Below are 27,920 nucleotides of genomic sequence, written 5' to 3' on the forward strand. Positions count from 1 at the left end.
AATGTATTGCTTATAACCTTTAGAGAGCACCACAAAGTAACATTATTCATGTTAACATCTCTGCAGACAAAGAAAGTATATTTTGTTTTTTCCTCTTTCTTTTGACATTTCAATTTTCATTGGGTTTACTCAATATACAAATGGTGAATTCAGGTGATAAACCATGAATGGCCAAAATGCAGAATTTTGGTATTGCCATGTGGATGAGAAACTTTTACAAAATAATCTGAAAATGCTAGCGTACACAGAAAACATTAAAACTAAAATAGCATTTTCAAACAAGAAAGGCATAGTAGGAATCTTTTTGAGTCCATAGCATTAAAAAGATGACTTTACATGGGGGTTACAATTAAACAAGAAACATAAAAAATTGTAAATACCTCTGTGTAACTAGAAAATTTAAAAGCAATGGGTTCCAGTGATTTAATAGAGTTAATGTTTAAAGATTACTGAAGAAAAAGATTAAACCATTACAGAGCCAAAAGGATGCCAGCACCTTCAGTGCACAGAGATCTAACCACAGACCTCTTTCCTTTGATATATTCACATGCTAATATTATCTACATGGCGATATTTTGTCTTGTTGCCTTTTTGAAATATTGTGCACCCTACATGAGAAATGTGTTGTTTCATGTTAAAAATATGACTTATTCAATTTTCAGTGTGTTTGCAGAACAACCAGGATTTAAAACCAGCTCTCTGTATCCATGAGGCAACATTTCTACCAGCAGACCATCAATTCAGTTTATATTTGCTTGTACATAAAATGGTTGCCACAGCAGGAAAAAAGTTAGCTCTTCTGCCTCATAGCTCCAGTATTCTGGGTTTAATTTCAAGTTTGCCCAGTATTACTGTTTCCCTGTACACATCCTTCCAGGATGTGTGGCATGCTGGCGCAGTGGTAGCGCTGCTGCCTCGCAGTAAGGAGACCTGGGTTCGCTTTCTGTGTCCTCACTGCGTGGAGTTTGCATGTTCTCCCCGTGTCTGCGTGGGTTTCCTCCAGGTGCTCCTGTTTCCTCCCACAGTCCAAAGACATGCTGGTTAGGTGGATTGGCGATCCTAAATTGTCCCTAGTGTATGCTTGATGTGTGGGCGTGTGTGTGCCCTGCCTGGGATTTGTTCCTGCCTTGCGTCCTCTGCTGGTTGGGGTTGGCTCCTGTGACCCTGTGTTAGGTTATAGCGGGTTGGAAAATTACTGACTGACTGACATCTTTCCAGTGTATGTATATTATTCTGGTTGACTTTCACATGCCCCAAAAAGGGTAAACTGGCAACTCTGAAGTGTTTCCATGGGCCCAAACCCATTTTTCCATTATACTGTTCTAGAAAGATGCGGCTCAGAATTTAATACTAGATGGAATGACTGTCCTTGTCCACTCAAATTCATATACAATTTATTGATGTCTAAGAACACATGGCTGTCCAAGTTTTATTTTATTTTGTAACTGCATCTGATAAAAAAATATCTTATAGTCAAATTTAAAACACATGCATACATTTTAGTAGTAATTGTCATTTTATTGGAAAATGTTACAGTTTAGCAGATCTGTTGTTGATTTCCTACAACTTAATCGGCCTTTATCTAAAAGTTTCTAAAAGTGAACGATCAAATCCTTAAAACATTTTTAATTATTATTATTGGGTATACAAAATAAAATAAGTACATTATATAAAACATGTGACAGTTAAGATATTCCATAATGTCAATTTTAAAATGAATTTAAAAAATACATCAGGATGCATGGAATGAGATGGTTATCAAAATGAGAGCAAAAACAGAAGATACCAACCTCAGGTTGAGAGAAATCCATTTGTTTGTCTGAATCTTGACAGCAACATTTTGCTTATGGCATGAGATGAAAAAGCATTAAAGAGAAAAGTGTAGTGATCAAAGCAGAACTCTAGGAATATCTATCAGACTATCTCTGTTGGGGAAAATAAAAAAGAGCAGGAATTTTGTCTATATTCTACAGCTGGCAAAACAGAAACAGCATGCTGAAGTCTGAACCTCTCTTCTCCCTTGTTCTCACTGTGTAATGTTTGTGTGTCCAAATTATGCTGTCAGTCTAATATCCATTACACATTAGAACAGAACTGTCACAAGCAGAGCTGGCAACCACCTAATTATTCTAATGGAGCACCACCCAACCTAACTGATGTAAAACTGTGGTGTATGCAAAAATCCTTAATATAACTGGAAATATGCAATGTACTTTAGCATTCAAAAGACACACATCAAACATAAAATAATATGAAACAGTAAATACCATTTAAGACTGTGACAATTGTTAGCGTTGCTGCCCTGTAAGTCTAGGGACTTGGCTACATATCCAGGCTCATTTCTTGTGTGGAGTTTCCAAATTTTCACCCTCTCTAAATGGCTTTTTTCCTTTCATATCCCAAAGATACCCTTATTTTGTAGACACTGTCTTTCTACTGGTAATATCTGAATTAGTCTGTGTGTGTGTGTGGAAACAGAAAATAAATGGAAAAAGCACTTATTAGACCATAAAAATTAATTGACAATTATTTTGTTGTTTGTCAAAGTCATTTTGTGTGAAAGGAGCATTGTAACACTTCATTCTCAACAGTATAGCTTGGGTGCAATTCATGTTCGACATTTAAAAATAGAGATTTTGTTTTACATACAGTGACCTCTGTAATGTTTGAGACAAAGACACATTTTTCCTTGATTTACCCCTCTACTTCACAGTTTAAAAAAACTGTGTATTTATAAAGCCGCGTCATGAAAATAATGAGTAATCACACAGGAACAGTAGCATTGCTTTGATGCTGGGTGCCGCCAGTCTGCAAAACCGAGCGGAGAACTTGCGTACGACAAGGTATGAGGTACCGTGGAAAAGTGCGTGGCTTTACACCAAGTGTAGGTTTTATACATCACGATTTGAACGTGGAAAAGTTCTTACGCAACATTTCTGTGCGTACGCACCGTTTATACATGAGGCCCCAGAACAGTACACTTTCTGGTAATCCAAGATTACAAATAAAAATTGTTTGCTGTTAAATTAATGTTTTCCTGTGTTTAGAATGCAATGCTTCATATGTTCGATTAAGAAATGGCTTTATGTCGTTAGTCCTCATGTCATTCCTTCCTTATGTTCATTATGTTCTTAGTCACTAAAACATTATGTTCCATGAATTTATCCTCCTTGGCTACTTCTTCTGGACTCAGAAAGAGGCTGTGTATCACAGTAAAGTACTTTTCATATAGTTAATTATTAGAAATATATGTAGTAAAGCAATGATGTTGCACTTGTGTTCCCTGTGTATTGAGCTGTGTCCATTAGTTTGTAATTTCTATTAGATTTCACTGTATTATAATGCTAACTTATCTTATCTAGCTCTTATTTTTTAAAAATCAGCAATGATTATCAGGCTCCAGTGCCATTTTTTTTAAAAAAAAAAGCAGTGCATGCTTATGACATTGCTTGATTTTAATCATAATTATATCAATCATAAAATATTTCTGTTTCCTGTGGTTCATACTTTTAGGTTCTTGATGGCTGGCCCTGCCTTTCAGAAAATCTCCAATGGGCTCCTGGCTGTAATTTTTATTTAATGGGACAGTATGCAGCTTTGCAGGTCAAGTATTTTCATTTTTACATTTTAATGAATAATTTTACCTTCATAAGAGTAATTACACACTTACACACACACACATATATATATTATTATTATATAAATTAAAACATAAACCACCTAATAGGATTAGTTTTAATTAAACCTGCTTTGTGCGCTGCCATATTTTGTTAAAATTACCAATCAGAATTAGACATACTAAAAATAAAAACTTCTGTGTGCTTAGCAATCAATGCAGTAACAATATTCTGTAATACATCTGTTTGGAGATACATTAAAAAACTGGTTCACAATGTGCTTATGATAAATTTTGCTCACAACACACAGGTTCTGCACAAAATAAACTATGCAAAAATTTAAGGTATAATAGTTCATGGCTTGCTATGGGATCCAAAAAGTTACTTGATGAGATTGTATACAGAAAGCAAACATTTTATCTATAAATACTGTTCACTAACTTAAAGCATAAAAGATAACACTATATCTTAATTAACAATAAATAACTTTATTAATTTTATATTTTGTTCCCAGGGGAATTATAAATATATGTGTTTCTGATATATCTCTCCTCAAAATAATAAAGGCATAATGATATAAGACTATTTGCATGCTGCCTAAGAAATATGTAGTATACATGTTCCGTGCAAATCGTATTAAAAAAAAAAATTAGATGAATCCATAAATACCAGGAAGGGATAGCTGATCCACTTCACGTTTAGCTCCTCCACCAAAAAACAATTCTTCTCCTCATAATGAAATCTTCATATATAACAACCTGAGAGCCTCTGGTCTGGCTCACAGTTATGAAGCCCCCGATCTGTTACTACGGTAGCCTTTTATACTTAAGGTGTCCATTGTAACACCAAAACTCTTGGAGGCCTTTGGTTGTATAACATTTCACATTTTCAGCCATATTGCACATAATAGGCCAGGCTCCTAAGCCTTTATGTGAGCTGAACACAACTTTACACAGTATGCATGACTCTGCACCTCAGTGCTTTAAAGCTGGGCACTTGTATGGATACCTAATAGGTGGGAATTGGCAGTAACATCCACAGAGAATGTGCTGGATTCCTCCACTATTTAGCACATCTTGGAAGGATGTGTGACGCTTTGGGCAATGTTCTGCTGGTCTTGGGTCCTACCATTCATGTGGAAATTACTTTGACACATACTACCTGCCTACTGTATACACTGCTGCTGACCAAGACCTTCATAAAAACTTTATTCTCTGAGGGCAGTGGCCTCTTTTTGCAGTGTGGCAGGGCGCATTACTCTGCTGAAATGGTTCAAGAATGGTTTGAGGAAAACAACAACGAGTTTGATGTGTTGACTTAGAGTCCAAATTCTCCAGAGCTCAATCCAATTGAGCATCTGTGGAATGTGCTGGAGGACCCACCTCATAACTTACAGGACTTCAAGCATCTGCTACTTGACGGCTTGGTGCCAGATACCACAGCATACCTTCAGTGGCCTAGTGAAGTCCATGCTTCAATGGGTAAGGGCTGTTTTGGTGGCAAAAGGGGGACCTACTCAATAATAGGTGGGTGGATATGATGTTAGGGCTAATTGGTGTATATTGATTTTTCATTTGATTTGTAGTTTGAATATTTTTTTACAGTAAATACTGGTGTAAAAGGCATAGAAAGTTTTATGTGAAATACATTAGAAGTAAAACAATGCAAAGTGTTGTTTTGTCCAGAAACTATATTTTCATATTACTAACTAAATGCTTAAGATTTTAAATATACATATTTCTTACTATGACTGAATGTCAACAAAGCTCCTCTCTATCAGTTATGGTAAATGTTTGTATGTTGTATGTTGAAGGATTTTGTAAATTTGTGGCTATATTTCATTTACAGATTGGACCTCATGCAGTTAATCTAGCTGGAGGACAAGCAGCAAGTGCTCGGATTGCAAAGGCTATTTTTAATAAATACAGGGATTTAGATGATTGTCAGCCATTTGAAAAAGGTGAAACTGAGGAATATCTTCTGCAGATGCATGGGCTCATGTGGCTTTAACTGCTTACTCTGCAGAAATCCAACTACTGCATCTAATCACTGATGCATTTCATGTACATGCTTAATCTGAAGCTAATCCAAGATGGAAAAATATCTTATTACAGGAGAATCCATCCAGAAACTCGTACTCACACATATTGTATCAATTTAATGATGCCAGTCAACATAATCTGCACATTTTTGGATGTGGAAGGACACTGGAATACTGGAAAACTCACATAAACATGGTTGGAATTACCTGAAACCACATAGATAGTGGCCCGGTTGAGCATCAAAACACAACCACAGTGACATTGTGCCACTGCTGTCAAAACATTACTGGAAGCTAGTCTCACATTCATATTAGTTGACAAAAGAGTTTCAATGAGAAATAAAAAATGGTGAAATTCAACAAATTGCTTAATTTTAAGATGTGTCCTGTCATGTATGGGTAGTTCATCCTGGAGTGTTTCCTACTTTGTATCTGTTACCTGTAAAAATATTTAACACAGGTTTATATGTTTTTCCGATTTCAAAATAATAATACTTTTTGTCTTTGCCAGTGCTCTTATGGAATCAAGTGTCGAAAGCAGCCCCGACACAGACAGGCGCACACCAGTGGTTCAAGCACCAACACACGTTTATTCATGTCCAACTATTATTTACAGTGCACACAACCCAGTACCCCGTACCAAACACCCTCAGTCCAGGCCTCTCTCAATGCCTTTCTCTCTCTTCCTGACCGCCTCCACTCCTCTCCTCCGAGCTCCGTCCTCTTCCACCGATGAACTGGTGAGGCGGAAGTGCCGGCTGAGCACCCGGAAGCACTCCGGGTGTCCCTGGTATTCCTTTCCCTAGCACTTCTGGGTGTGGCGGAACTGCTGACATCCAGGGCTTCACAGGCATCCAGGCGCCCCCTGGTGGTGACCACGAGCCCTTATAGGGTTGGGCTATAATGCTCTGTTCCCGTGGTCCCCATACCAACCAGGGTGGCTGCCCCCTCGAGGTCCGGAGGAGTGGTAATCCCTCTTCTGGTCCTTCCGGGCATCCCGGCTACGTACTGCCCCCAGCCGCTCACCACACAAGATAATGTGATGACTAGTCTAATAAGACACACAGTAGCCACTTTTCCAGGGGGAGTCTTCCAAATACCAATTGACTTTTTATTAGATATGCATGATATAAATGTTGCCCTACCGCTTCCCATTGTCTAGGGTATGGGGACACCACCAAAATAATAAAAACAAGTTACCTTTATCCTGTTTACCTCTTGCCTGCCCTTTAACCATTCGCTCTCTTCTCACCCTGATGCTGTCTTCCAACCTATGCTAAATGATTCTCCTCACAACCACATACATACTACTCCTTTTTGCCGGGATTGCACTCTTAATTAACCCTGACACCGTCACTAAGATCCTTCTTGAGAAGTGCCCCGAATCCTTATGTGCTTTCCCCCAAGACTCCACTCCCACAGCCCATGTAGCAGTGAGACACATAGTTCACAAAAGACACCAATACAAAGCAAAACAAAATAGAACACAATTTAACATAATGAAAGAAGAATGTTAAATACAGTGTATCAGCATTATAAACTGAAATAAATTGCAAGAATTATGAAAATCCTCCAAAAAAAAACAAAAAAAACTCAACAGCTGCTGATATTGCAGCTATTTTTAAATAATGAGCTATGTATTATTAATCAGATGACATGTCTAGAGTTTGAAACATCTGACTGCTTCAGCATTAGTAAGACAGCAGTATCCAGCAGCTGGATTAGTTATTCATGGCTTCCCTCCAAACTAATTTTTGAGGCACCATTGTGTGCAATAAATATAAATAAAAGCTAGAAGTATGGATATTGGCATAGCAAACAGCTTTTTACACTGTTGGAAAAAAAACACATACAATCAGTGGTCCAATTTGCAGGAAAACCAACAAACAATAGAATATATTGGTCTAGAAGGGTGCAACATGTTGGGATCATTAGTACCAGGTACATTTCCATGGTGGGGATACAACCAGCTTTGCAATGCAACCTGGAGTCATACAGATAGTGAATGGCATTTTGTCACATAATTGTTCCTCTAGGGCGGCATTCAGCCAGATTGTGGATCAAACTGTGTTTGGCATCGCAGAATTTTTCTTTAATACTTACGTATAGAAAAACCCTGAGAGGCAATTAGTGATAGAAGGATGCTTACGTCATTGAGGTACTGCCAAGAGATGGTAGTTTTGTGTCAATGGGCCTTTTCTTAATAGAAAATGACAGCAAGCAACCCTTTCATCAAACATTTTAAAACCAGTGACATGAACTCCTCCTTGTTATGTGGTCACATTGTCCATAAAAAACTATAGAGGAAACTGACTATCACAAAGAACTGCATTCCCTTACCATACCACATAATTTTCTGCCAGTATGCCACTTGAGATTGTTCTCGATATTGTACCACCATTCATGTTATTTGCATCCTATGGTCTTACGCTCCAGAGTAGGACACAAAACTTATTGCCAAGGATGAGTCAATGCTAGCCCACTGTAGTTCTGAGAACATGACTAGAATCAGTTCACTGTACAAATGTGGACAGCAATATCAAACTGTGGTAGACAACCACTTCTGAGACACACATTAGAATAAGTCATCACACATGGTTTGATATAGATGCTATAACAGCCTACTGAATGATTATCAATTCCTCCCATGTTGTTTTAACTAAAGGCCTTTGAGAACTTACAAAACATCATTCTTCCTGCAAAGAGAGATGTAATACAGTACAGTCGCAACCACAAAGACAAACACTTCCTTTAATATGTCAGGTTGTCCAGCAGCCTCACAAAAAATTAGAGTTGGCCACTTATCAAGTTTGTTTAAATGTCTGTATCATGGACTTGTGTGTTATCCCGACTTTTTGCTGTGTTGCAGCTGCATTAGCAGCATACTGACATCACTATAATGCAACAGATTTTTCAAATACCTAATATGCATCTCTCTGGTGTTTGCCATAAATGTAATGCATTTGAAAAACTAACAATTTGAATACTTGGGCGTGCACGTTTCACAAACCAATTTCATGAAACATGGACAGCCATTTCTGGGTGCTACTCTAACTATATTTTTTACAAATAAAGTGTAGTAGTAGTTGTAATAGCAGCACATGTACAGAGTACAGTGAAAATATTACATGTAGTTTGAAGTGATGGCTGAGAAAAAAATTTGAATCTCATACTTTTACACAGAACAGAGATAAAAAAAAAGTTTATAATACAAGCCAATGGTGACCAATTCTAAACAGTGGCAAATAATGTGAAAAACATCCATAAAAAAAGTCAAATAATCTCATGTTACTTCTGTTGCAAAAACCCCCCATGCCAGTCATACAATCATATGTTCAAAACGTGCAAAACACGTGCATTTTTTGATGAAATATTGTTAAATGAATACTTTCAGAAAAATTAGTGAGTATCATAAACAGGAAAATAATTCACATGGGATTGACTTTTTTAACTTTAACTAATCAAATAAAGAAATTAATGATTCACATCAAGAAATCAGCCTGTAAAGAATTTTTTTATACTGTATATATATATATATATATTTATTATATACACACACACAAGTTTTCTTCCTACATCAGAATTTAAAAGCATAATCAAATGAAGCATGCTAATCGCCATTATAGTATCAATGTGTTCAGCAATCAAGCATATTTATAATAATAAAAATCAGAACAATGGGCTTGCCCTCAACCAAAAAAAAACAGCAGCCATATACATTCAGCTCAAAATTAGAAGATAAAACACAAGACAAAGGCAAAAGAGATCTAATAAAACTTTGTGGCAAGTTTTGGAGATAAAGAACTGGAAGACCAAGCAGCCCTGGACTTGTTCAGCGAAAACACATGTAGTGTAAAAATTAAATGGAGAGTAAACTACTTAACTATTTGGCAGTCATAAACACAGAGAAACTCCTTGAGAGAGAGAGAGATAAAAAAAAAAACTGGATGGGTTGGGGTGGCCTCTCCTTAGTGATACTGCAAATAAAAAAGGGTACGTATGTAACTTGTTTCAGAAATAAAACTTGCTTTTCTGAAATATTAACTATTGTTCCATTTGTTTAGTGGTGTGCAAAATGATAAATGTGCTTTTGGATCTTTAGAGGTGCAAAGACTGCAGTCAGCTGTGGATGACATTGCAATTAACTGATTACATTTATCATAAATGCTTAGCAATAGTGCAACATAAATTCACAGACTCACTTAGGAGTGCCAGTAATTCACTGTGCAGGGTTTGAAAATATTATGTTATGAGAAATACATTGCATGCATTTGTAGAATTTCTAATTAGTGAAAGGCATATTTTTCTCACATTAACTAAAAGTTGGCTCCATATGTTATATGGCATATTTGAAAAATCATTAGATAGGTGTGATTCCCTGTCTAGTCAGTGACTGTATGATGTTTGTAAGATTTTTTTATTTATTCCTAAAGACATGTGGTTAAGCTCATTGTAAATGCTAAACTGGTTTCTGAGGAACATGCTTAAGTTCTTGTGATGAACTAGCACACTGTCCAGGGCTAGTTACTTCTTGTGCCAAATGCTGAAAAAACAGGCTCCAACTTGCTGTGATCCTGGAATGAAGAAGTAGGTTCACAAAAAAAATGGGTGGATGGGAAGGGATAAATATTCTTAGGTTTTTCAGAGTAGTAAATTTCTTAAAAAATCTTAATTTTTTCATGAGAATGTATGCTCTCTTTTATTAATTAAAATTAGTAAAACTAAACCTCAGCTACTGATCATTGTGTCAATGGGGTCTGTAAGCCTGGTTTCTTTTAAGGTATATTATATTATTTATAACATACATACTGAACAATTAATAAATATATTTTAGCAATTTAGCTTATTAATAAAGTAAAGACATGTTAATTGAAATGAGATACAGAAGTGTATTTCTCAAACAGGAGCGAACAAAAACACAGACATTAACTGGGCAGCAAGTTTAATAGTGGAATTTTGTGTTAAGAAATATGTTTAAAGCTAATGTTTAAGAATAGTTAAAGTTAGTGCAGATTAACAGTTGTTAATTTAATCTGGTAAGTTATTTACGGTTGTGTGCAGTGTTCAAAAAAGTATTCTTAAAGTTAATGGTGGTTAGCAAGAAAAAGTATTCTTACTGTATTGGTAACCTTTGGAAAAAAGAACTTTCCCAAGTATTAAATAGCTGAAATCAATCTGTGGAACTTGAAGATCACCTACGGACAGCATGATAACATTCCACTACTCCTAGCACCTCTGAACATTGATAGAGAATTGTGGAAGACTCATCTGAAAAATTGCAAGACACATATACTGTTGTATAGGAGCAAATTTATCATAAAGAAAAATGACTGTATAATATTTTTATGTAAATATAGCCTTTATCTTCCACTGTATTTGCTGGAGAGAAATATGTTTGTTTTAATGTGGATAAGATACTAAATACTACACAAAGGCAATGGGTAACATACAGGATACGACTAAAACAAAATACAAATCTTTGTCACAGAATATACTTCTCTAGTTATATAAAAAGTGGATTGCTATCACAGTTTTTTCACAATTTCTTACTCACTGTGAGTAAATGAGCCAAAGTGATCTGATGTTAGTACTAAATTCACAGAACAAATAAACAACTCCACAGAAATGAAAATACATTCTGCTTGCTTAATTTGCAGTTCAGGTTCACTCATGTTGCCTTACACAGTTCTTACTGTGTAACAGTTGAGAACACTTGTGCTGTGACTGAAAATACACAGTTCAAAGTGCCAATAAACTATAACAGTCTTCACCTGTAAAAACATATCCAGCCAGCTATTTGCTCCTAATTGTTTAACAACAAAATGTCACAAGCTTGAATAATACAGAAGGCAATGGCGCATCAAATGGCACATTGAACAAGATGTAGCAGAAGAAGCAGAGAAAGAGGAACACAACTTGTTTCAAATTAAATAACAACCATCCATGCAAAGAGTATGCATGTAGCAGAATGGAGACTGAAAATCAATGTACTGGGAAACATACGAACCTTCATGACTTAGAACTGGCGAGTGTGTAAAAATTAACAGTAAATTCTAGGATATTTGGCTTTCATAGCAGCAGGGTGACTGCATGGTCGAGTTTGATTTTGTATGGTTTGTATGTAGAGTTCAGAAAAGGCCAGTTGAAGGCAGGTGAAACAATACTCACTCTAGGACAATACTTTAAATTAGTGAAACATGTTTTTAAAATAAAATCCTAAGACTACTAGAAACCCAGTGCCGCATAATAAAAGAAAATGGAACGCATTAGAACATAACATTGTATTCCTATATCCACCATTGATTGCTTAATGAGAAGACAAGGATGTCTATAAATGTGTGTCGTTTGAGAGGAACAATGAACATGTCAAAGAGGTGCACTACTTATATGTGCAGATAAGCTATGCATTTCTACATAGTACTATAATATTAAAGGCTTGGCTTACACAAAGGAGTAGGAAGTACTGTTATGGTACTTTAAGAAATACACAATTTCTTAATCACTAATTATGCAAAATTGTCTTTATTTAGAGAATTCTGGAGCTTAAAAGAAATTGTTCCCCAAATTAGTTCTTCTATGTTGATGAGTAAATACTCAATTGGTCTATAAAACTACAATGGCAAAGTACCATAGGACAAAGTGCAATAGACCAAATGAGGTTCAATTGTCGCTGTTTGTGCTGCAATCAACCCCCAACAGGTTGTCCATCAGCATGCAACACTTGGACCTTACAAATCAATTATCTGTTGACACCCTTTGATATACTGCATGTTTGATTGATCCAACTTGGCTACCCAGGCAACAATTATTTTATCATTTGGGACAACATTTGGTATTAACTGTCAAGGAATGGTTCACCAATCCTCATCAAATCCAGGCCAACTTCCTTTAACCACGTTCCTCATTTTTCACTGCACGGTGATCGATAGTAAATGACCACAGACCTTGTCAGCAAGTGAATAAGTTAGTAATTGTTTGAACAGTTTACAAATATTTTCGTTCATACTTGGGTGCTCAACTTTGGCCTTAGAGGGCTGAAGTGAATGCAAGTGTTTTTCTCCAACATCAGCTGTTTAATTAGAAGCCAATCGCTGCCAACAATAGAATTTATATAGTTTTAGGTCTTCCTTCTGCTATGTCAAGTCATTCTTCTACTGTTGATTTTTTTCTTTCCAAGTATATCACCCAAATTCTTTGCATAGAGTAGATTAGTAACTCTCAGTCCTTGACTTTATCTTGTCCATTTCTTTTTAAATTCCTTTGGGCTCTGCCCACTGCTCGCTTCGCTCGCCAACCTCCAGGTTTGGTTATCTAGATATACAATTTAAAGAGTTTGTTATTTACATTTCATTCATTTTATATTTCTTGATATTTGCCAGTAATAAAGCTGTAGTGAATGAGTTATTCCCCCTCCCTGGGTCTGCTAGTGCCATGATGCATGATCTGCATGTTGCACTGCATGTCAATCTTTTAAAAGTCTGTATAGCAGCTGCTGCTGCTTGTTCCATGCTGCATGACCTGCATGTCGCGCTGCCCTTTGATCATTTAAAAGCCTGTACAGCAGCTATTGCTACTTGTGACATGCTGCATGATCTACATGTTGCGCTGTGCAACGATCATTTAAAAGCCTGTACAGCAGCTGTCCTTTTATCTCACTTCTTTGTCTCGCAGGACGTTAAAGTGTCTCCGAGAATTTGTTTGCAAGTAGGGTGTGTCATGCAAGTAGTCTCATGGAACTTCAAAGAGTCTTCCGTGTAAGTGGTCTCGTGGGACTTTAAAGTGTCTTCCGAGAAGATCACATCTCATCTCCCTCCCATGATTTTTTATAATAGAGAGACTATAGTAAAACACGTACAGTACTTCATGACAGATACATTTTTGTGTACATGGTACAAAGACAGATGATGAACTGCTGGCTGATTTGTTATTTAAATCTCATTTTTAATTGGCAGCTGGTTAAGAAGATGAGAAGCATTAAAAATAGATTATGTATTGGGGTGATGAGTGTCACTGATTTTCTTGAGAGCATATATTTGCACATGATTATTATGCCTGTTTCATAAATAAAAAGGATGACAAAAAAGTGAATTCAGATGTGTAAAATAAAAAAACACATTGAATGCAGCTGTGCGACATTGAAAGAAGCATTTGAAGGTTCGGAATGTTAACAAGCGAGTTGACTAAAAATTAAGCACAAAAATGTTGCTTCAGCAGCGGTAATTGGTATCTAATTAAGAACTGAGTTGGAACAAAAACCTATGAGTTTCCAGGAGCAGAGCTGAGCACCATGCATTATGGTAAGCATGTTGTGTATGGTATTGTAATTGAAGTAAAATATAATCATCTGTGAGCTTTTTTTAAATATTTTTGTTTAATTCATTGCATTCTGACAAACACTGTCTATTTAAATAATGTATCTTAATTGTTTGACTCAAGCATTTTATTGGTACTTTTTGAAAGTTAAACATATGATGCATGTGCGAGTTCAGACCTGATCATTTAATTTTAATGGCTGTATATACAAGTTTTCAATAATTCCATATTTTTTTCCTGTATTAGTTTTGACAGATCTGTTATTTTATACTGATGACAGCATCCATGAATGTTTTGATATTGATTTATAACTGTGAGAGTTATGTGTAAGCAATTGAGAAAAACTGTAGTATGCCATATATCTAATATATAAAACAGAGTCGATGTATGTGTGTGTGTATGTTTGTTTGTTGGCTATACAAATCTGCACCGGGCGTCCGATCGCCACCAAACTGGGGATGGGGCTCCTTTGTGACCAGTACTTTCAGTACTTTCTCCGGTCCTGTTCAGCCTACATACATTGGACTTCCAATACAACTCAGAGTCCTACCATGTGCAAAATTTTGCTGATGACACTGCTATCGTGGGCTGCATCAGGAGTGGGCAGGAGGAGCAGTATAGGAACCTAATCAAGGAATTTGTTAAATGGTACGACTCAAACCACCTACAACTGAACACCAGCAAAACCAAGGAGCTGGTGGTGGATTTTAGAATGACCAGGCCCCTCATGGACCCCATGATCATCAGAGATGACTGTGTGCAATGGGTGCAGACCTATAAATACCTGGGAGTGCAGCTGGATGATAAATTGAACTGGATTGTCAATACTGATGCTCTGTGTAAGAAAGGACAGAGCCGACTATACTTCCTTAGAAGGCTGGTGTCCTTCAACATCTGCAATAAGATGCTGCAGATGTTCTATCAGACGGTTGAGGCGAGCGCCTTTTCTACGCGGTGGTGCAATGGGGAGGCAGCATAAAGAAGAGGGATGCCTGGACAAACTGGTGAGGAAGGCAAGCTCTATTGTAGGCACGGAGCTGGACAGTTTGACGCGGTTCAACACAGACGCTCCTTAGAAACAGAGCACCCCTCCCAGCCATTTTTACCAGTACAGTGCTACTCTTTCTCACTGGCTTTCCCTATTTGTGGTGCTATTTGCTCGCTTTCCGACTCACAGTACAATTTCAGTGTTGCTCTTTCTGACTGACTGGTGCTATTTGTTCGCTTTCCTACTTATTGTAAATAACGTAAATTAATTTAATTGTGGTGCTTATTCCATATGTAATACCATGTAACACATTATAATTGTCCTGCTTTTCGCTAAAAAACACCTATGCCACCAAAAAAAGACGTAGAATTGGAAGGTCCACTTCACATACCACAAGAAAGTCTATTTCAAGGGCGTCTGAAACGCCACAGCAGACAGAATCCAGAGTGGAGGAACTTAGAATAAAATGTCAATCAGAAAACTGTTCTGGTTCTATGTTCTGTTTCTTTCATTTGGGAAATTCACCACTTATTGATTCCCGGGCAACGGCGGGTACTCTAGCTAGTTGATGATGTACCACATTACATGCAATAAAACATTAGTAACATTAATACATTTAGGAATTTTCTGTTTCTTTTGTTTCTGTTGATATTGTACTTTTACAGTGTAGCAATACATTATTATGAAGTGCTGACTTGCTGTGTTGTTGGGCTTTGTGTAAGCTGCTTAAAATCATGTAAATCCAAAAGTTGTAAGTGTTCTGGAGTACAAACAATTCACTTTTGTGGGGTCATATATGGAATCAGCAATCATGTAGGTTACTTCAGCCATTAAGTTACCTGATCTCCGCTGAGTTGCAATGTACACAACTTGCAAACAATATGAAAAAACTCTGTAAATTGCACAGGGTTTGAATTGCATAATCCAAAGAATTATTGGAAAAGAAATTTCAGAAGAGTGCTCTTGTGAGATTGAGCCTCATTTTTGTTTCACTGAACTGAAATAAAACATTGCTGTAAACTCAACTTATAAATAAAAGGTTAACCTGCTATGTACACATGACAACAAAGTTGAACTTGATCTCATATCTTCTTTAAATTAATTAAGTTTCTTATAAGTTACTCAGGTTTTCATAAGAAAGTCACAGAAGCCTACTTGCACAATCAGGGCTAATAATATTGGTATAAAAAGCACTGTTGACGGCTTCATCTTTAAACAATAAATCATTATTTTTCCGTAGCACGCCAAAGCTGCCACCTTGAAATCCAACTAGCATTCCGTTGCCCAAAGGTTATCATGATAAGAATGAGCGGTGGGGGCTATCCTTCATTCTTCCGTTTAAACAAAGTCATCACTGAAACTGGATTGTTCAGCTGCCAGAAATTCTTTGCACGACATGGGGCTGTGACGCTGCCCTCTCTCGGGAAAATTCACGCTGTTTTAGCAACCAAGTGACACGCGAATTCACGTTTCTGTCACGCGGCCTTTAAAAGAAAGTGCTGACTCACCTTGAGTAATCGCTTGTGGCTGCTGGTAAGGAGAAAACTGCCCCCGTCAGATATCGTTTTAGTCATCCTGCTTCGGCGAACAGGTGAGATAGCATAATGAAGAACTGACGAGTTCGGCCCTGTGTATAAGTAGCATAGGTGTTCATAGCAATGCCGATCAGAATGGAAGGGTTGCTTAATAATTTGCAAAGCCTAATTATAATAAAAACAAACTGGAGGAGTGTTATTGTAAACGACATTGGCAGCAACCGACCACAGTCAAAAACACCGTGGGACAGCTGTATCGTCGTCTTTCACACCTCGTAATGTACTGAAAGCGTAGCTTTTGCTTTAAAACGCAACAACGATTTCTGTGCATGCATAATTTAACTTTATGGCGCTGTCAACAAACAAAAAATGTGTAACTTTGTGAAAGTAGAACTCGTGGGCAGGGAGTTTAAATGCGGATTTCCTGCGGGAGCGTATTACATCAGACAGCGTACCGGACATGGTAAGGTCAAGTGTGTATGGTGAGGTGCAGTGCCTGTGAATCGCAAGCGACAAGTTGTATTCTGTTGAAGTTTAGGATCTGGAAGCAAATCGGAGGCAGAATCGGAAGCTCCAAACGTTTATAGTCGATGCAGTGTCTCCTGCCACAACATACTGATTTAGGAAACTTTGAACCTTAATCACGACTGCTACCATTTTTATATTTACGATGATTTTTTTAATCCAATCAATGTCTGAAATTTTGGTCGTTTATACAGGCTTTAATAGCGCGACCTCAGCACTTACCATTTTACAAATGTAGGTGTCCTTGAAAAATTATTTTTTTGGCACAATTTCTCACGACTGTCCTCAGTAGTTTTATTCTAAAACGAGTATGGGGTTCCGATCCTAGAGCACAAATTCGTGGTATACTCATTAAGTACTGTACAGATTAATCGGACTTATCAGGGCCGCGCCCTTCACACCTCACTACACTCATTCTCTGCCATGCTTATTTAGTGCTGCACAATTTAATCAGGACGATGCAGAGGGTGGTCAGTGCTACCAGTGCCCCTAAATATTTCAGAACTGAATGCTAGTTTAATGGTCAGTACTGTCACCTTGCAGCTCTGGAATTCTAAGCTGTAATTCCATGATTTCAATATTTAGGATAGTAAATATCAGGGTTTATGCTTATTGAAGAAGGGACTGAGAAAATGCAAGACTGACGACATATTTTTATGTGTATATTTATGTATGTATGTATGTATGTATGTATTTCTCAGAATTGACCAATTTTAATTGGGCTTAAATTTTTTGACTGTCTATCATCTCATTAAGGGCTGGTTCATGTGTCTACCTAGTACTGATAGAATAAGCTCTGGCATCATGTAACCATATATTAGAAGGAGTGGGTTTAAAAGATGAGTGGCAGGTTAACAGGAATGATGTATGATCAAATTTTTGTGATTTTTGGACAATGTAATCTCATCCTTTAGTACAGTCTTAAAAGCCTAATAAAACAACTCAACTTGTGTCTATGAAAATGTCTATGAATATTATAACTTATCACAAAATCCAAGCAACAAGTATTAAATGGTTTGGGATCGCTAAATGATTTGATCCTATGACACAGATTCTTGAAAGTGTTATAATGAGCCACATCTTTAAAAGTGTGATCTTCAGCATTGAAGGTCCTTGAATATCTATATGTACAATTGTGCTTGAAAGTTTGTGAACCCTTTAGAATTTTCTATATTTTTGCATAAATAGGACCTAAAACATCATCAGATTTTCACTCGAGTCCTAAAAGTAGATAAAGAGAAACCAGTTAAACAAATGAGACTAAAATATTATACTTGGTCATTTATTTATTGAGGAAAATGATGGAATATTACATATTTGTGAGTGGCAAAAGTATGTGAACCTCTAGGATTAGCAGATAATTTGAAGGTGAAATTAGAGTCAGGTGTTTTCAATCAATGGGGTGACAATCAGGTGTGAGTGGGCACCCTGTGTTATTTAAAGAACAGGGATCTATCAAAGTCTGCTCTTCACAACACATGTTTGTGGAAGTGTATCATGGCACAAACAAAGGAGATTTCTGAGGACCTCAGAAAAAGAGTTGTTGAAGCTCACCAGGCTGAAAAATTTTACAAAACCATCTTGAAAGAGTTTGGACTCCATCAATCCAGACAGACAGATTGTGTACAAATGGAGGAAATTCAAGACCCTCTCCAGGAGTGGTCGACCAACAAAGATCACTCCAAGAGGAAGGCGTGTAATAGTCGGCGAGGTTACAAAGGACCCCAGGGTAACTTCTAAGCAACTGAAGGCCTCTCTCACATTGGCTAATGTTTGTGTTCATGAGTCCACCATCAGGAGAACACTGAATAACTATGGTGTGCATGGCAGGGTTGCAAGGAGAAAGTCACTGCTCTCCAAAAAAAACATTGCAGCTCGTCTGCAGTTTGCTAAAGATCACGTGGACAAACCAGAAGGCTATTGGAAGAATGTTTTGTGGATGGATGAGATCAAAATAGAACTTTTTGGTTTAAATGAAAAGCATTATGTTTGGAGAAGGGATAAGGTTATTATGCTGGAATGCAGTGTTTTCCTATCTGTTTAACATGGTGGTGGTAGTATCAGGGTTTGAGCCTGTTTTGCTGCATCTGGGCCAGGATGGTTTGCCTTCATTGATGAAACAATGAATTCTGAATTATATCACAGAATTCTAAAGGAAAATGTCAGGACATCTGTCCATGAACTGAATCTCAAGAGAAGGTGGGTCATGCAGCTAGACAACGACCCTAAGCACAAGTCGTTCTACCAAAGAATGGTTAAAGAAGAATAATGTTTTGGAATGACCAAGTCAAAGTCCTGATCGTAATCCAATTGAAATGTTGTGGAAGGACCTGAAGTGAGCAGTTAATGTGAGGAAACCCACCAACATCCCAGAGTTGAAGCTGTTCTGTACGGAGGAATGGGCTAATATTCCTCTAAGCCGGTGTGCAGGAATGATCAAAAGTTACCGGAAACGTTTAGTTGCAGTTATTGCTGCAAAGTGGGGGTCACACCAGATAGTGAAAGCAAAGGTTCACATACTTTTGCCACTCACAAATATGTAATATTCGATCATTTTCCTTAATAAATAAATAATCAAGTATAACATTTTTGTCTCATTTGTTTAACTGGTTTCTCTTTATCTACTTTTAGGATTTGAGTGAAAATCTGATGATGTTTTAGGTCTTATTTATGCAGAAATATAGACAATTCTAAAGGGTTCACAAACTTTCAAGCACAACTGTATATGTTTGTCTGTCTATCATGTGATTACTCACAAACTAATGGGTCTAGTACCTTGATCTTAGTCTTAGTTGAACGTTTATGACCTGATACTTTCTGAATATTCAAAAAACGGTAGCAGCAGCTATGTGGAAATGTTTATTGTAATTAAAGCATGGTTCCTGCAAGGCAATCTATTGATAATCCCCCCCAGGTCATGGTTCATATATGTTCAGAATTCAGAATCACATGTACTTTCATATATTTGTAAACAATGAGCAGAGAGTTTACTGTTGTTTATGTCTTGCCTTTTGTAGTCCCTTTAGTTTAGGACCACAGGTCTGCGTGTTTCACCAGTAACGTATATTCTTTACTAAGGCAAAAAAACATGCAGCCATATTCAGAAAAAAAGCCTAAGCATTCTGTAGATGTTACTTTTTTGGTGCATGCTACACATCAAGGAAATCCTTGGTATCAGAGTTAAAATATCATACTACATATACAATATATTAAAGGTAGCTCTTTGTACACATTAACCACACACTTTCATGCATCAGGTGGCAATGATGGCATGTGGAGTAGTATGTGCTGTTTTATCAATGTGCTATGTGAGGACCTTGCATTCAAAGCATATTGCTAATGGGCAATAGTATGTCCACCATGTTTTGGATAATGCATGCCGTGCAATGCAGATTTTGATCTTCTCATGTTTTCATTATTGTGAAGTTCAGGGTCAATTATTACACTATTGACACATATCAAAAAAAATCATATATTTATAAACTGAGGGAGTGGTGAGGAGTGCATTAGAGAAGCTAGTTTGTACTTTCTCTTAAATGACATGTTAGTTGACCATGCAATTAAGAAATTCATTGTATTCTGTATATATGACAATACCACTGTTCCTGCTAGAGTATACTGTATATTATTTTCTGCAGAAATGTTCTTTTCACATTATATAGTGTGTTTCTGTGGCAGTCTGCATCAGCTCCATGCTCCCTTGTCACTTCCTTGAGGTACTTAAACCAGAGACCATTGGTAGTCATGAACTAAGATGAGCTAGGCAAATCAGGACACATACAGTCAGAAAAAAATGTCAGGGCTTTTATTAAAATCAAACCAAAAACAAAGTGTCCAACAGTGTAGTGTTCCATCAATTAAATAAATAATCCATGAAATCAGTGAATGTGGAGGTTAAATATCCATCCATTATCCAACCTGCTATATCCTAACTACAGGGTCAGGGGGGATCTGCTGGAGCCAATCCCAGCCAACACAGGGCGCAAGGCAGGAAACAAACCCTGGGCAGGGCACCAGCCCCCCTCAGGTCACTCACACCCACACACCAAACACACCCTAGGGACAATTTAGAATTGCCAATGCACCTAACCTGCATGTCTTTGGACTGTGGGAGGAAACCCACGCAGACACGGGGAGAACCCGGGTCTCCTAACTGCAAGGCAGCAGCGCTACCCACTGCGCCACCGTGACGCTCAGGTTAAATATCCAATAAATAATTCCATTAAAATGAGGTTAAAACACAAGAATGAACATTTTCTCTAAAAATCATGAGCCTTGGTGCTTCCTTCTAAAATCCAGCATCTCCATGGCTTACAATTTATGAATTCTGCAGCACAAGGAGATGTCAACCACCAGGCGCAGACTACCCTTTAATCCCGCTAGGACCCCTGTTGCCCGTCTGCCTGACTGCCTTTACAGGGTGTCTTGTTGAGCTTTGCCCCTTCTCCCACACTCCATTTGGTTTCCATGGGAGCCTCAGCCCCCATCTTGAGCGTTGGCTACATGCTCCTCACTTGGGGCTTATTTTCCCCTCCACCTGCTTCCACTGTGTTTCACCATCTCCCATCCTGTTCCTGGCCTTTTCTGAATCCTTCTTTTCTTTAATCTATATGCCTTCCTTTTCTTTTTGTTCTATTTCTGCCCTCCCTTCTGGAGCTGTGCAAGTTTCTTTTTATATGATCTGACTGGACGCAGGTGATATACCACTACCTCCCAGGTGTGAATGAGAGTTAGCTGGCTGATCTGCTCGCCTTTGCATGTGTATGCACGATCAGCTAAGCTCCCCAATCAACACCCGAGTGAAGCACTCTTGCACATACCTGCACCGGATTGGAGTCCGCACATTCCAGGGCATGATTATTTATTTAAAAACTGCATTGTGCCACAGACCTGTTACCACAATTTCAGAAAGCGCTATTGCCATATGGTTTAAATTCCTTGGCATGTCATTGCCTGCACGTTCTCCTCTTGTTTGCATAAGTTATACTCCCTTGTTCCAAAAACACTTGCTGAGTTAATTAGCATCTTTTAATTAGTCCCTTGTGAGTTTAGGAGTGTGTATGAGTGGGCTCTGCTTTGTAATGCTGCCTTGTTCTTTGTTGTTTTCTGCCTTACACCTAATGCTTATGGGATTGGCTGGAGCCCTTTGTAACCCTGAACTGTATTAAAAGGTTGGAGAATGTTATGCATTATTAAGTTAAAAAATAAATCTTAATAAAAACTAGGTCAGTGCCTATGTTTATCAAGCACCTCAGAATTATATCTAGAAATTTCACTAAAAGTTGGACTTGGATAAGAATATTTCCTACCTCAGAGTGTGACATAAGAAGTATTTAAGAAGCTTCCTATTATTACTCCCAGCTTGGAGTAAACTACTTCATGTTTGAGAATGCCTTTGAGATGACCTGACATTATGGTACCCCAAGCCAAAAATTATGACTCGGTAGTTTTCTAAGGCTTCACCACAAAGATAATAATAATAATAATAATAATAATATGAAAAGAAGAAAAACATAATAAGGAAGGATAATGAACTAAGCAGAAGAATGTTCTTTGCCCTAGGTGAAGCACCTCACAAAATATTATTATACCGTAACTAGCCACATCTATGAGTTACATCCTCTTTTCCATTGTTTCTGATCATACATGGTGGCATGCCATGCCTCTCTCCATGAACCCCCTTCTTTTTCAAGGCTTTATTTTTCCAATGTCCCAGGAGTCTGCGCCTGCTTCTTTAACCTTCCTGGGCTTGTAAACTGTATTGCAAATGTTCTAGGAATGCATGGAGTGGAGAGCTCAGCGATCCTGTTTGACATTTCGTTATCTATCACCCATCCTGTCTTGGTTCTCTTTAGGATGATATTATGGTTTCTACAATACAATTTGCACGCATTGTCACCTGTGTATTTATACTGTGAAATCACATGGAATTCAGGTATGCATGCTCATCCAGACTAGCGGAAATGATCTCTGTGAGCATGCCGAATTGCAGGAATGTAGCTTGCTTTAACATTACTTTATGTGGAGAACTGGGGAAATGTTTGAACTGGCATATTACTTCACTCATTGTATGGACATTCAAAGTTTGGTGTAAAATTAGAGAAATGTGACATACCCAAATCATTGCTATTACAAAGCTGTATTTTGCATGTTATGTTCCGCACGCTTTCATTTCCGCAAACATTCCATGGCTTCTCTGTGTAGATGGAATGATCACATAATGCGCAAGATTTGTTACAAATGTTATTCCATCTCTGTCAAATCAATATCTTTTTAAAAGCTCTTTGCTCTCCATCATTTCCAAAACAATCCACCTTTCCTAGAATGTGTGTGCCTATCTCTGCCTGAACTCCATCTTCTACAGCTCCTAGCAAGCTAGGACAGTTCAGGAGCATTGCTAAATCCTGGTGAAGTTAGGAGTACTCTCCTAAATTGGGTAACTTGATAAAATGCTTTTACTCCTACTCCTAGGTGTAGCAACAAGTATGTGTCACTCTGGTTTTTGTACCAGTTTAGACAGTTTCCCTTCTCTGAGATGCTTAATAAATATGGGCACAGATGTTTTACAAATAAATAGATAATCCTGTCTTTAAATTTCTTACATGTTTTATGAAAGTTTTAACTTTAAGGTGCAATATAAAAGCCAAATGTGTGATAGTTTGTAGAAATTATGTATAATGATACAAAGTATTACACTTGAATGTGCTAGCAATGAACATCTAGTTTGTTCTTGAAAAAAATCTTCTATAAATGTATGTTTTTTTTCGCTCACATGGACCACACAGCTAATCTCATGAAAGTTGCAGAGTTCAATTTCATGTAATATCTTTTATGCTGTATATTTGTTTAACAGTTTAATGAATAAATAAAAAATGTTAACTCAGATAGTTTTTACTGTAATTGTCTTACTCATTGCAACACCAATATTCATTTTGTCACTTGAAGAATTTTCATGATTCAACCATCTTCATAATAATACATTTCTTGCTTGCAGCAAATGACTGCTTAAATTTTTTTCACCTTATTTGCTTTCTATTATACTGAGTTTTCTTTATTACAAGTTGATCTATCAATTTGCCGAGCTGATAATATGAGGTGTAAACGTGTCAAGTTTCATATTAATTTAATGACCTAATAGGGATATGAATTACTTTTATTACATAATTGCAAATTTTATTATTTTAATTAAACAATATTAATTTGCTAAAAAAGATGCTGCTATTACATGCTTATCTGCATTTTAACAAAATATTGTCATTGAATTATAATTGGGGAAAAACAAATGGTACATCCCATTAGTATTACCATAAATTTTTTATGATTTGGAAACTGCATGTTAAAACTGAGGTTCTTAAAAGGCATTAAGAATTTTAATTGACAATATATTTTCATGTTTTGACTGTTATTTTGGTGTGCACATTTTTTGTTGATTAAGTACAATGATTAAGGCTGAAATTAACTGTACTCATTTTATTTTAAAAGACAGATAGATCTTTTGTTAAGTGATTGCAGGATGTAGGTCTTTATGAAGTAACCAAGTCTTATTCACGTTCTAGGCATTTGACATGCTTGTTAGTTTGGAAGATGCCTGTTAATTAATGGTAATGGTAGTTTTTAAAATTATTTTCAATTAGTTTGTAAATAGACTGCTTTTCATTCTCAGTCTAAGCACTATGTATCATGTATTTCATGTTATGCCCAATGTTCACATGCTTTTCCCTAATGCTGTGGTTTCTCACCACTTTCCAGAGATGTTGGCTTTGAATAAATGTGTGTCCCTATCAGAGTTGACTAGTGTCGTTTTAAAATTGGTTCCTGTTAATGGTATAACCTCTAGATCCTCAAATATGTAGAGTATAAAGCAAATGCAGAAAAGACATGAAATGCATTAATGTGTCTAATCATTTAGAAATATTAATTGCATTAAATGAAAGACAAGTCCTTTTTTTAAGGTGTAATCTTCACAAGAGTGCTTATCTGAGTACAATATGTAATTATAATATGAAAATAAAAACCAAATATGAATTATTTGAGAAAAAAGGAAATAACAAATTGTACATTATATGATTATTGGAAACTATGAACTTATTGTTTACTTATCTTTTAATTTCCCAGGTAGAAACTGAGACCTGACCACCTGCCATCATGAGAAGAGTAATTCAGACTGTGCTTAGTGTTGAGCAGGCAGAGGGTGTAGGTGCTCGTGTCCGCAGGAGTATTGGTCGAAGAGAGGTATGGGGTGTTCTTTCATGATCGCTCTCAAGAAGTGAAATTAGTTTAATTTTATTTCATGACCATAGTAATTAGCTGTTTGTAAAGGAATGCGGTCCCCACTATACCATAAACAGAGTAAAGTTGTCAGAGTACTTTAGTTTTTCCAGAAGAATTTATAGAAAGGATATAAGGATATTTATTTATTTATCTATACATATAAAGGAGAGTTGAGATCCGAGAGACTGTGTTTGTGTGTTTGTGGAGGGATGGAGAGTTAAGGTGGGTGGGGGAGTCACGGGATCATCTCCCCTCCCATTCACCTCATTTCATTCACTTCATTTCGCTCCGAGCTGAGCTCCGCAGCTGACGCGGTCTTGCCGTTCTTTTTCCTTAGTGTTTAGTCCTCTCTCCTTTACTGATTTTCTGTTTACTAGACGCAGTACTTACTGAATAGTATTTTTTTTCTTTGGTGTTTCTACTTAGTGTTTAGTAGACGCGGTGTGCTGGGGTTCCCGGCGGTGTTGCAGTTTACTGTTACTTTCTACTTCGTTTTTGTACTTTAGTGTTTAGTAGACTTTTACTTTATCTCATTTACTGTTGTTTTTTACTGTTGCTCCTGGCGCTGTTGCCCTTTTTTAACTTTATCTCATTTAGTGTTTGGTAGATTTTTACTTTATCTCATTTACTGTTGTTCCCGGTGGTGTTGCCGTTTTTCCCGTTTCTATTTTTTATGTAGCATGTTCACGAATTAGTCATAGGGAAAATTTATATATTTTTTCTCCAGGAGGCCAAACCAAAAATGTTGTATATAAAGAAGCTCTATAAGTTGCATGTAGATACATAATTATTCCAACTACAGCGACTGCAGCGAAGCGCAAGTGATCTGCTAGTTTATTATATTACATATCTATTGACTATACAGTATTTACTGTATGTATCTAGATAGCAAATTCTATACATTGCATCAATGTTCATATTGTTTATTACATTTCAATATTGCTGCAACTTCTTTGTCTTGTCTTTGCACAATGTCTTGTCTTGTTTGTCTTTTAATTTTAAATTTAAATTTTAATTCTATTTTTAATTTATTATTTGCACTTCATGTTGTTACACTGTGGACCGTGAGCTTCGCAATTTCGTCTATCTGTATACTTGTATATGGTTGCGATGGCAATAAAGTTCGCTTTGACTTTGACTAAAGGAATTTTTAAAAAGAAAGTATCTGTACAATGCCCCTAAATTAAGCAGCATTCTTTTGGAGTATCCTTACTAGATACTACTTGCTAACCAGGAATACAGTGTGGCAGTCCAATGATCTTACTGAATCCTAGGTAGCTATCCACTACAATTTGTGCCTCTTTGTAACTGTCCTATAGCATGTTTAGGAAGGGAATGCCATAAATGTTGAGCTGTTCCTGGCCAAGCTATAGAACGTTTACCATGACTTGGGTATTCCTGAGTATGTCTACTCTGTCCAAATATGGAATAGAAACTAGATTTTTATGTGTTTTAGGTTACAATAACTAGATCCCCAAATCTGTTTTATGATAACTTCTACCTCCATGAAGATAAGCTTTTTGATTTATTTGTTGATGATTCCCCCAATGTATTGCTGAAGTATAGTAGGCATTTTAATGTTTTGTCTTGTTTGGAGGGAAGATTAGGGTGTGGTCAACATAGCTTAGACAACAGCAAACTTCTGACTTCAGGCAATTTATAAAGTAGTATGTGCTAGAGAAGGAGCATGCTAGGAGCTGTTTGCAAAAATTGTTTTTAGCACAATTGTGGTTTTGTATCTAAGTGTGAACATGTTTTGGATTAAATGTTATACTGCATAAGTATACCACACAGTAGATTAAACAGAATTTTTTTTTTAATATGTTAAGTGGATATTGGGTATATAGTTTGTGGGTTGGCAGACTACATTGTCTGCATTGTGTTATGATATGTCTAGTGCAGTTTGCTAAATAATGCAATTTTTGGCTCCTGCCACTGGCCATCCCCATTGGATTTTACTTAAGATTACTTAAGTTTTCTATGATTGGCATATAGCCTCTCTTTCACCAAAATTCCTACATGCCTCCTCATGGTAGCCAATGATCTTTATTTTTATATTTTTGGTTTTTATTTAGGTTTTGATTTTACATTTTCTTTGTGTGCTGATGCCTCGCAGTTAGGAGACCCGGGTTCGCTTCCCGGGTCCTCCCTGCGTGGAGTTTGCAAGTTCTCCCTGTGTCTGTGTGGGTTTCCTCCGGGCGCTCCGGTTTCCTCCCACAATCCAAAGACTTGCAGGTTAGGTGGATTGGCGATTCTGAATTGGCCCTAGTGTGTGGGTGTGTTTGTGTGTGTCCTGCGGTGGGTTGGCACCCTGCCCAGGATTGGTTCCTGCCTTGTGCCCTGTGTTGGCTGGGATTGGCTCCAGCAGGCCCCGTGACCCTGTATTCAGATTCAGCGGGTTAGGAAGTGGATGGATTTTCTTTGTGTTTATTTTTTCACCATTTTCTAATTTTTTTGATTTTTAGTTTTTATTTCTCTTTTTTTGGTTTTAATTATTATTTTTTTTACCTTTACCTAATTTTAGTTTTTCATTCTTTTTTTATTTTAGGTTTTCAGCAATTACCTTGCTGACACATAAAATTTAATAAAAAAACTGTTCAAATGATATGTTGATGTGAATATCAATGTGT

At 37.1% G+C, this 27,920-nt stretch overlaps 2 protein-coding genes and 1 long non-coding RNA gene across 5 annotated transcripts in view; 2 read left to right on the plus strand and 1 right to left on the minus strand.

Annotated features, from left to right (window-relative positions):
- zgc:113276 (uncharacterized protein LOC553748 homolog) overlaps positions 1–6,036 on the plus strand; it is a 67,894-nt gene extending 61,858 nt beyond the window's left edge. For both annotated transcript variants that reach the window (XM_039745053.1, XM_039745054.1), the window contains 2 exons: positions 3,514–3,603; positions 5,466–6,036. In XM_039745053.1, the coding sequence (XP_039600987.1) occupies positions 3,514–3,603; positions 5,466–5,627 (252 nt within the window). In that variant the 3' untranslated portion in view covers positions 5,628–6,036. The remainder of the gene's footprint in view (positions 1–3,513; positions 3,604–5,465) is intronic.
- Positions 1–16,550, minus strand: part of LOC120523610 — a 33,424-nt gene extending 16,874 nt beyond the window's left edge. The window contains exon 1 of the long non-coding RNA XR_005632670.1: positions 16,468–16,550. This is a non-coding gene — a long non-coding RNA (uncharacterized LOC120523610). The remainder of the gene's footprint in view (positions 1–16,467) is intronic.
- The window catches only part of pir (pirin), a 149,522-nt gene continuing 138,069 nt past the window's right edge, over positions 16,468–27,920 (plus strand). The window contains exons 1-2 of one of the 2 annotated variants that reach the window (XM_039745056.1): positions 16,468–16,550; positions 25,135–25,251. In XM_039745056.1, coding sequence (XP_039600990.1) covers positions 25,165–25,251 — 87 coding nt within the window. In that variant the 5' untranslated portion in view covers positions 16,468–16,550; positions 25,135–25,164. Of the gene's footprint in view, positions 16,551–16,875; positions 16,958–25,134; positions 25,252–27,920 lie in introns of those variants that run through there. The other variant, XM_039745057.1, reaches the window with a different exon arrangement.

This window comes from Polypterus senegalus, chromosome 2, assembly GCF_016835505.1.
Source record: "Polypterus senegalus isolate Bchr_013 chromosome 2, ASM1683550v1, whole genome shotgun sequence".
Taxonomy (NCBI): Eukaryota; Metazoa; Chordata; class Cladistia; order Polypteriformes; family Polypteridae; genus Polypterus; species Polypterus senegalus.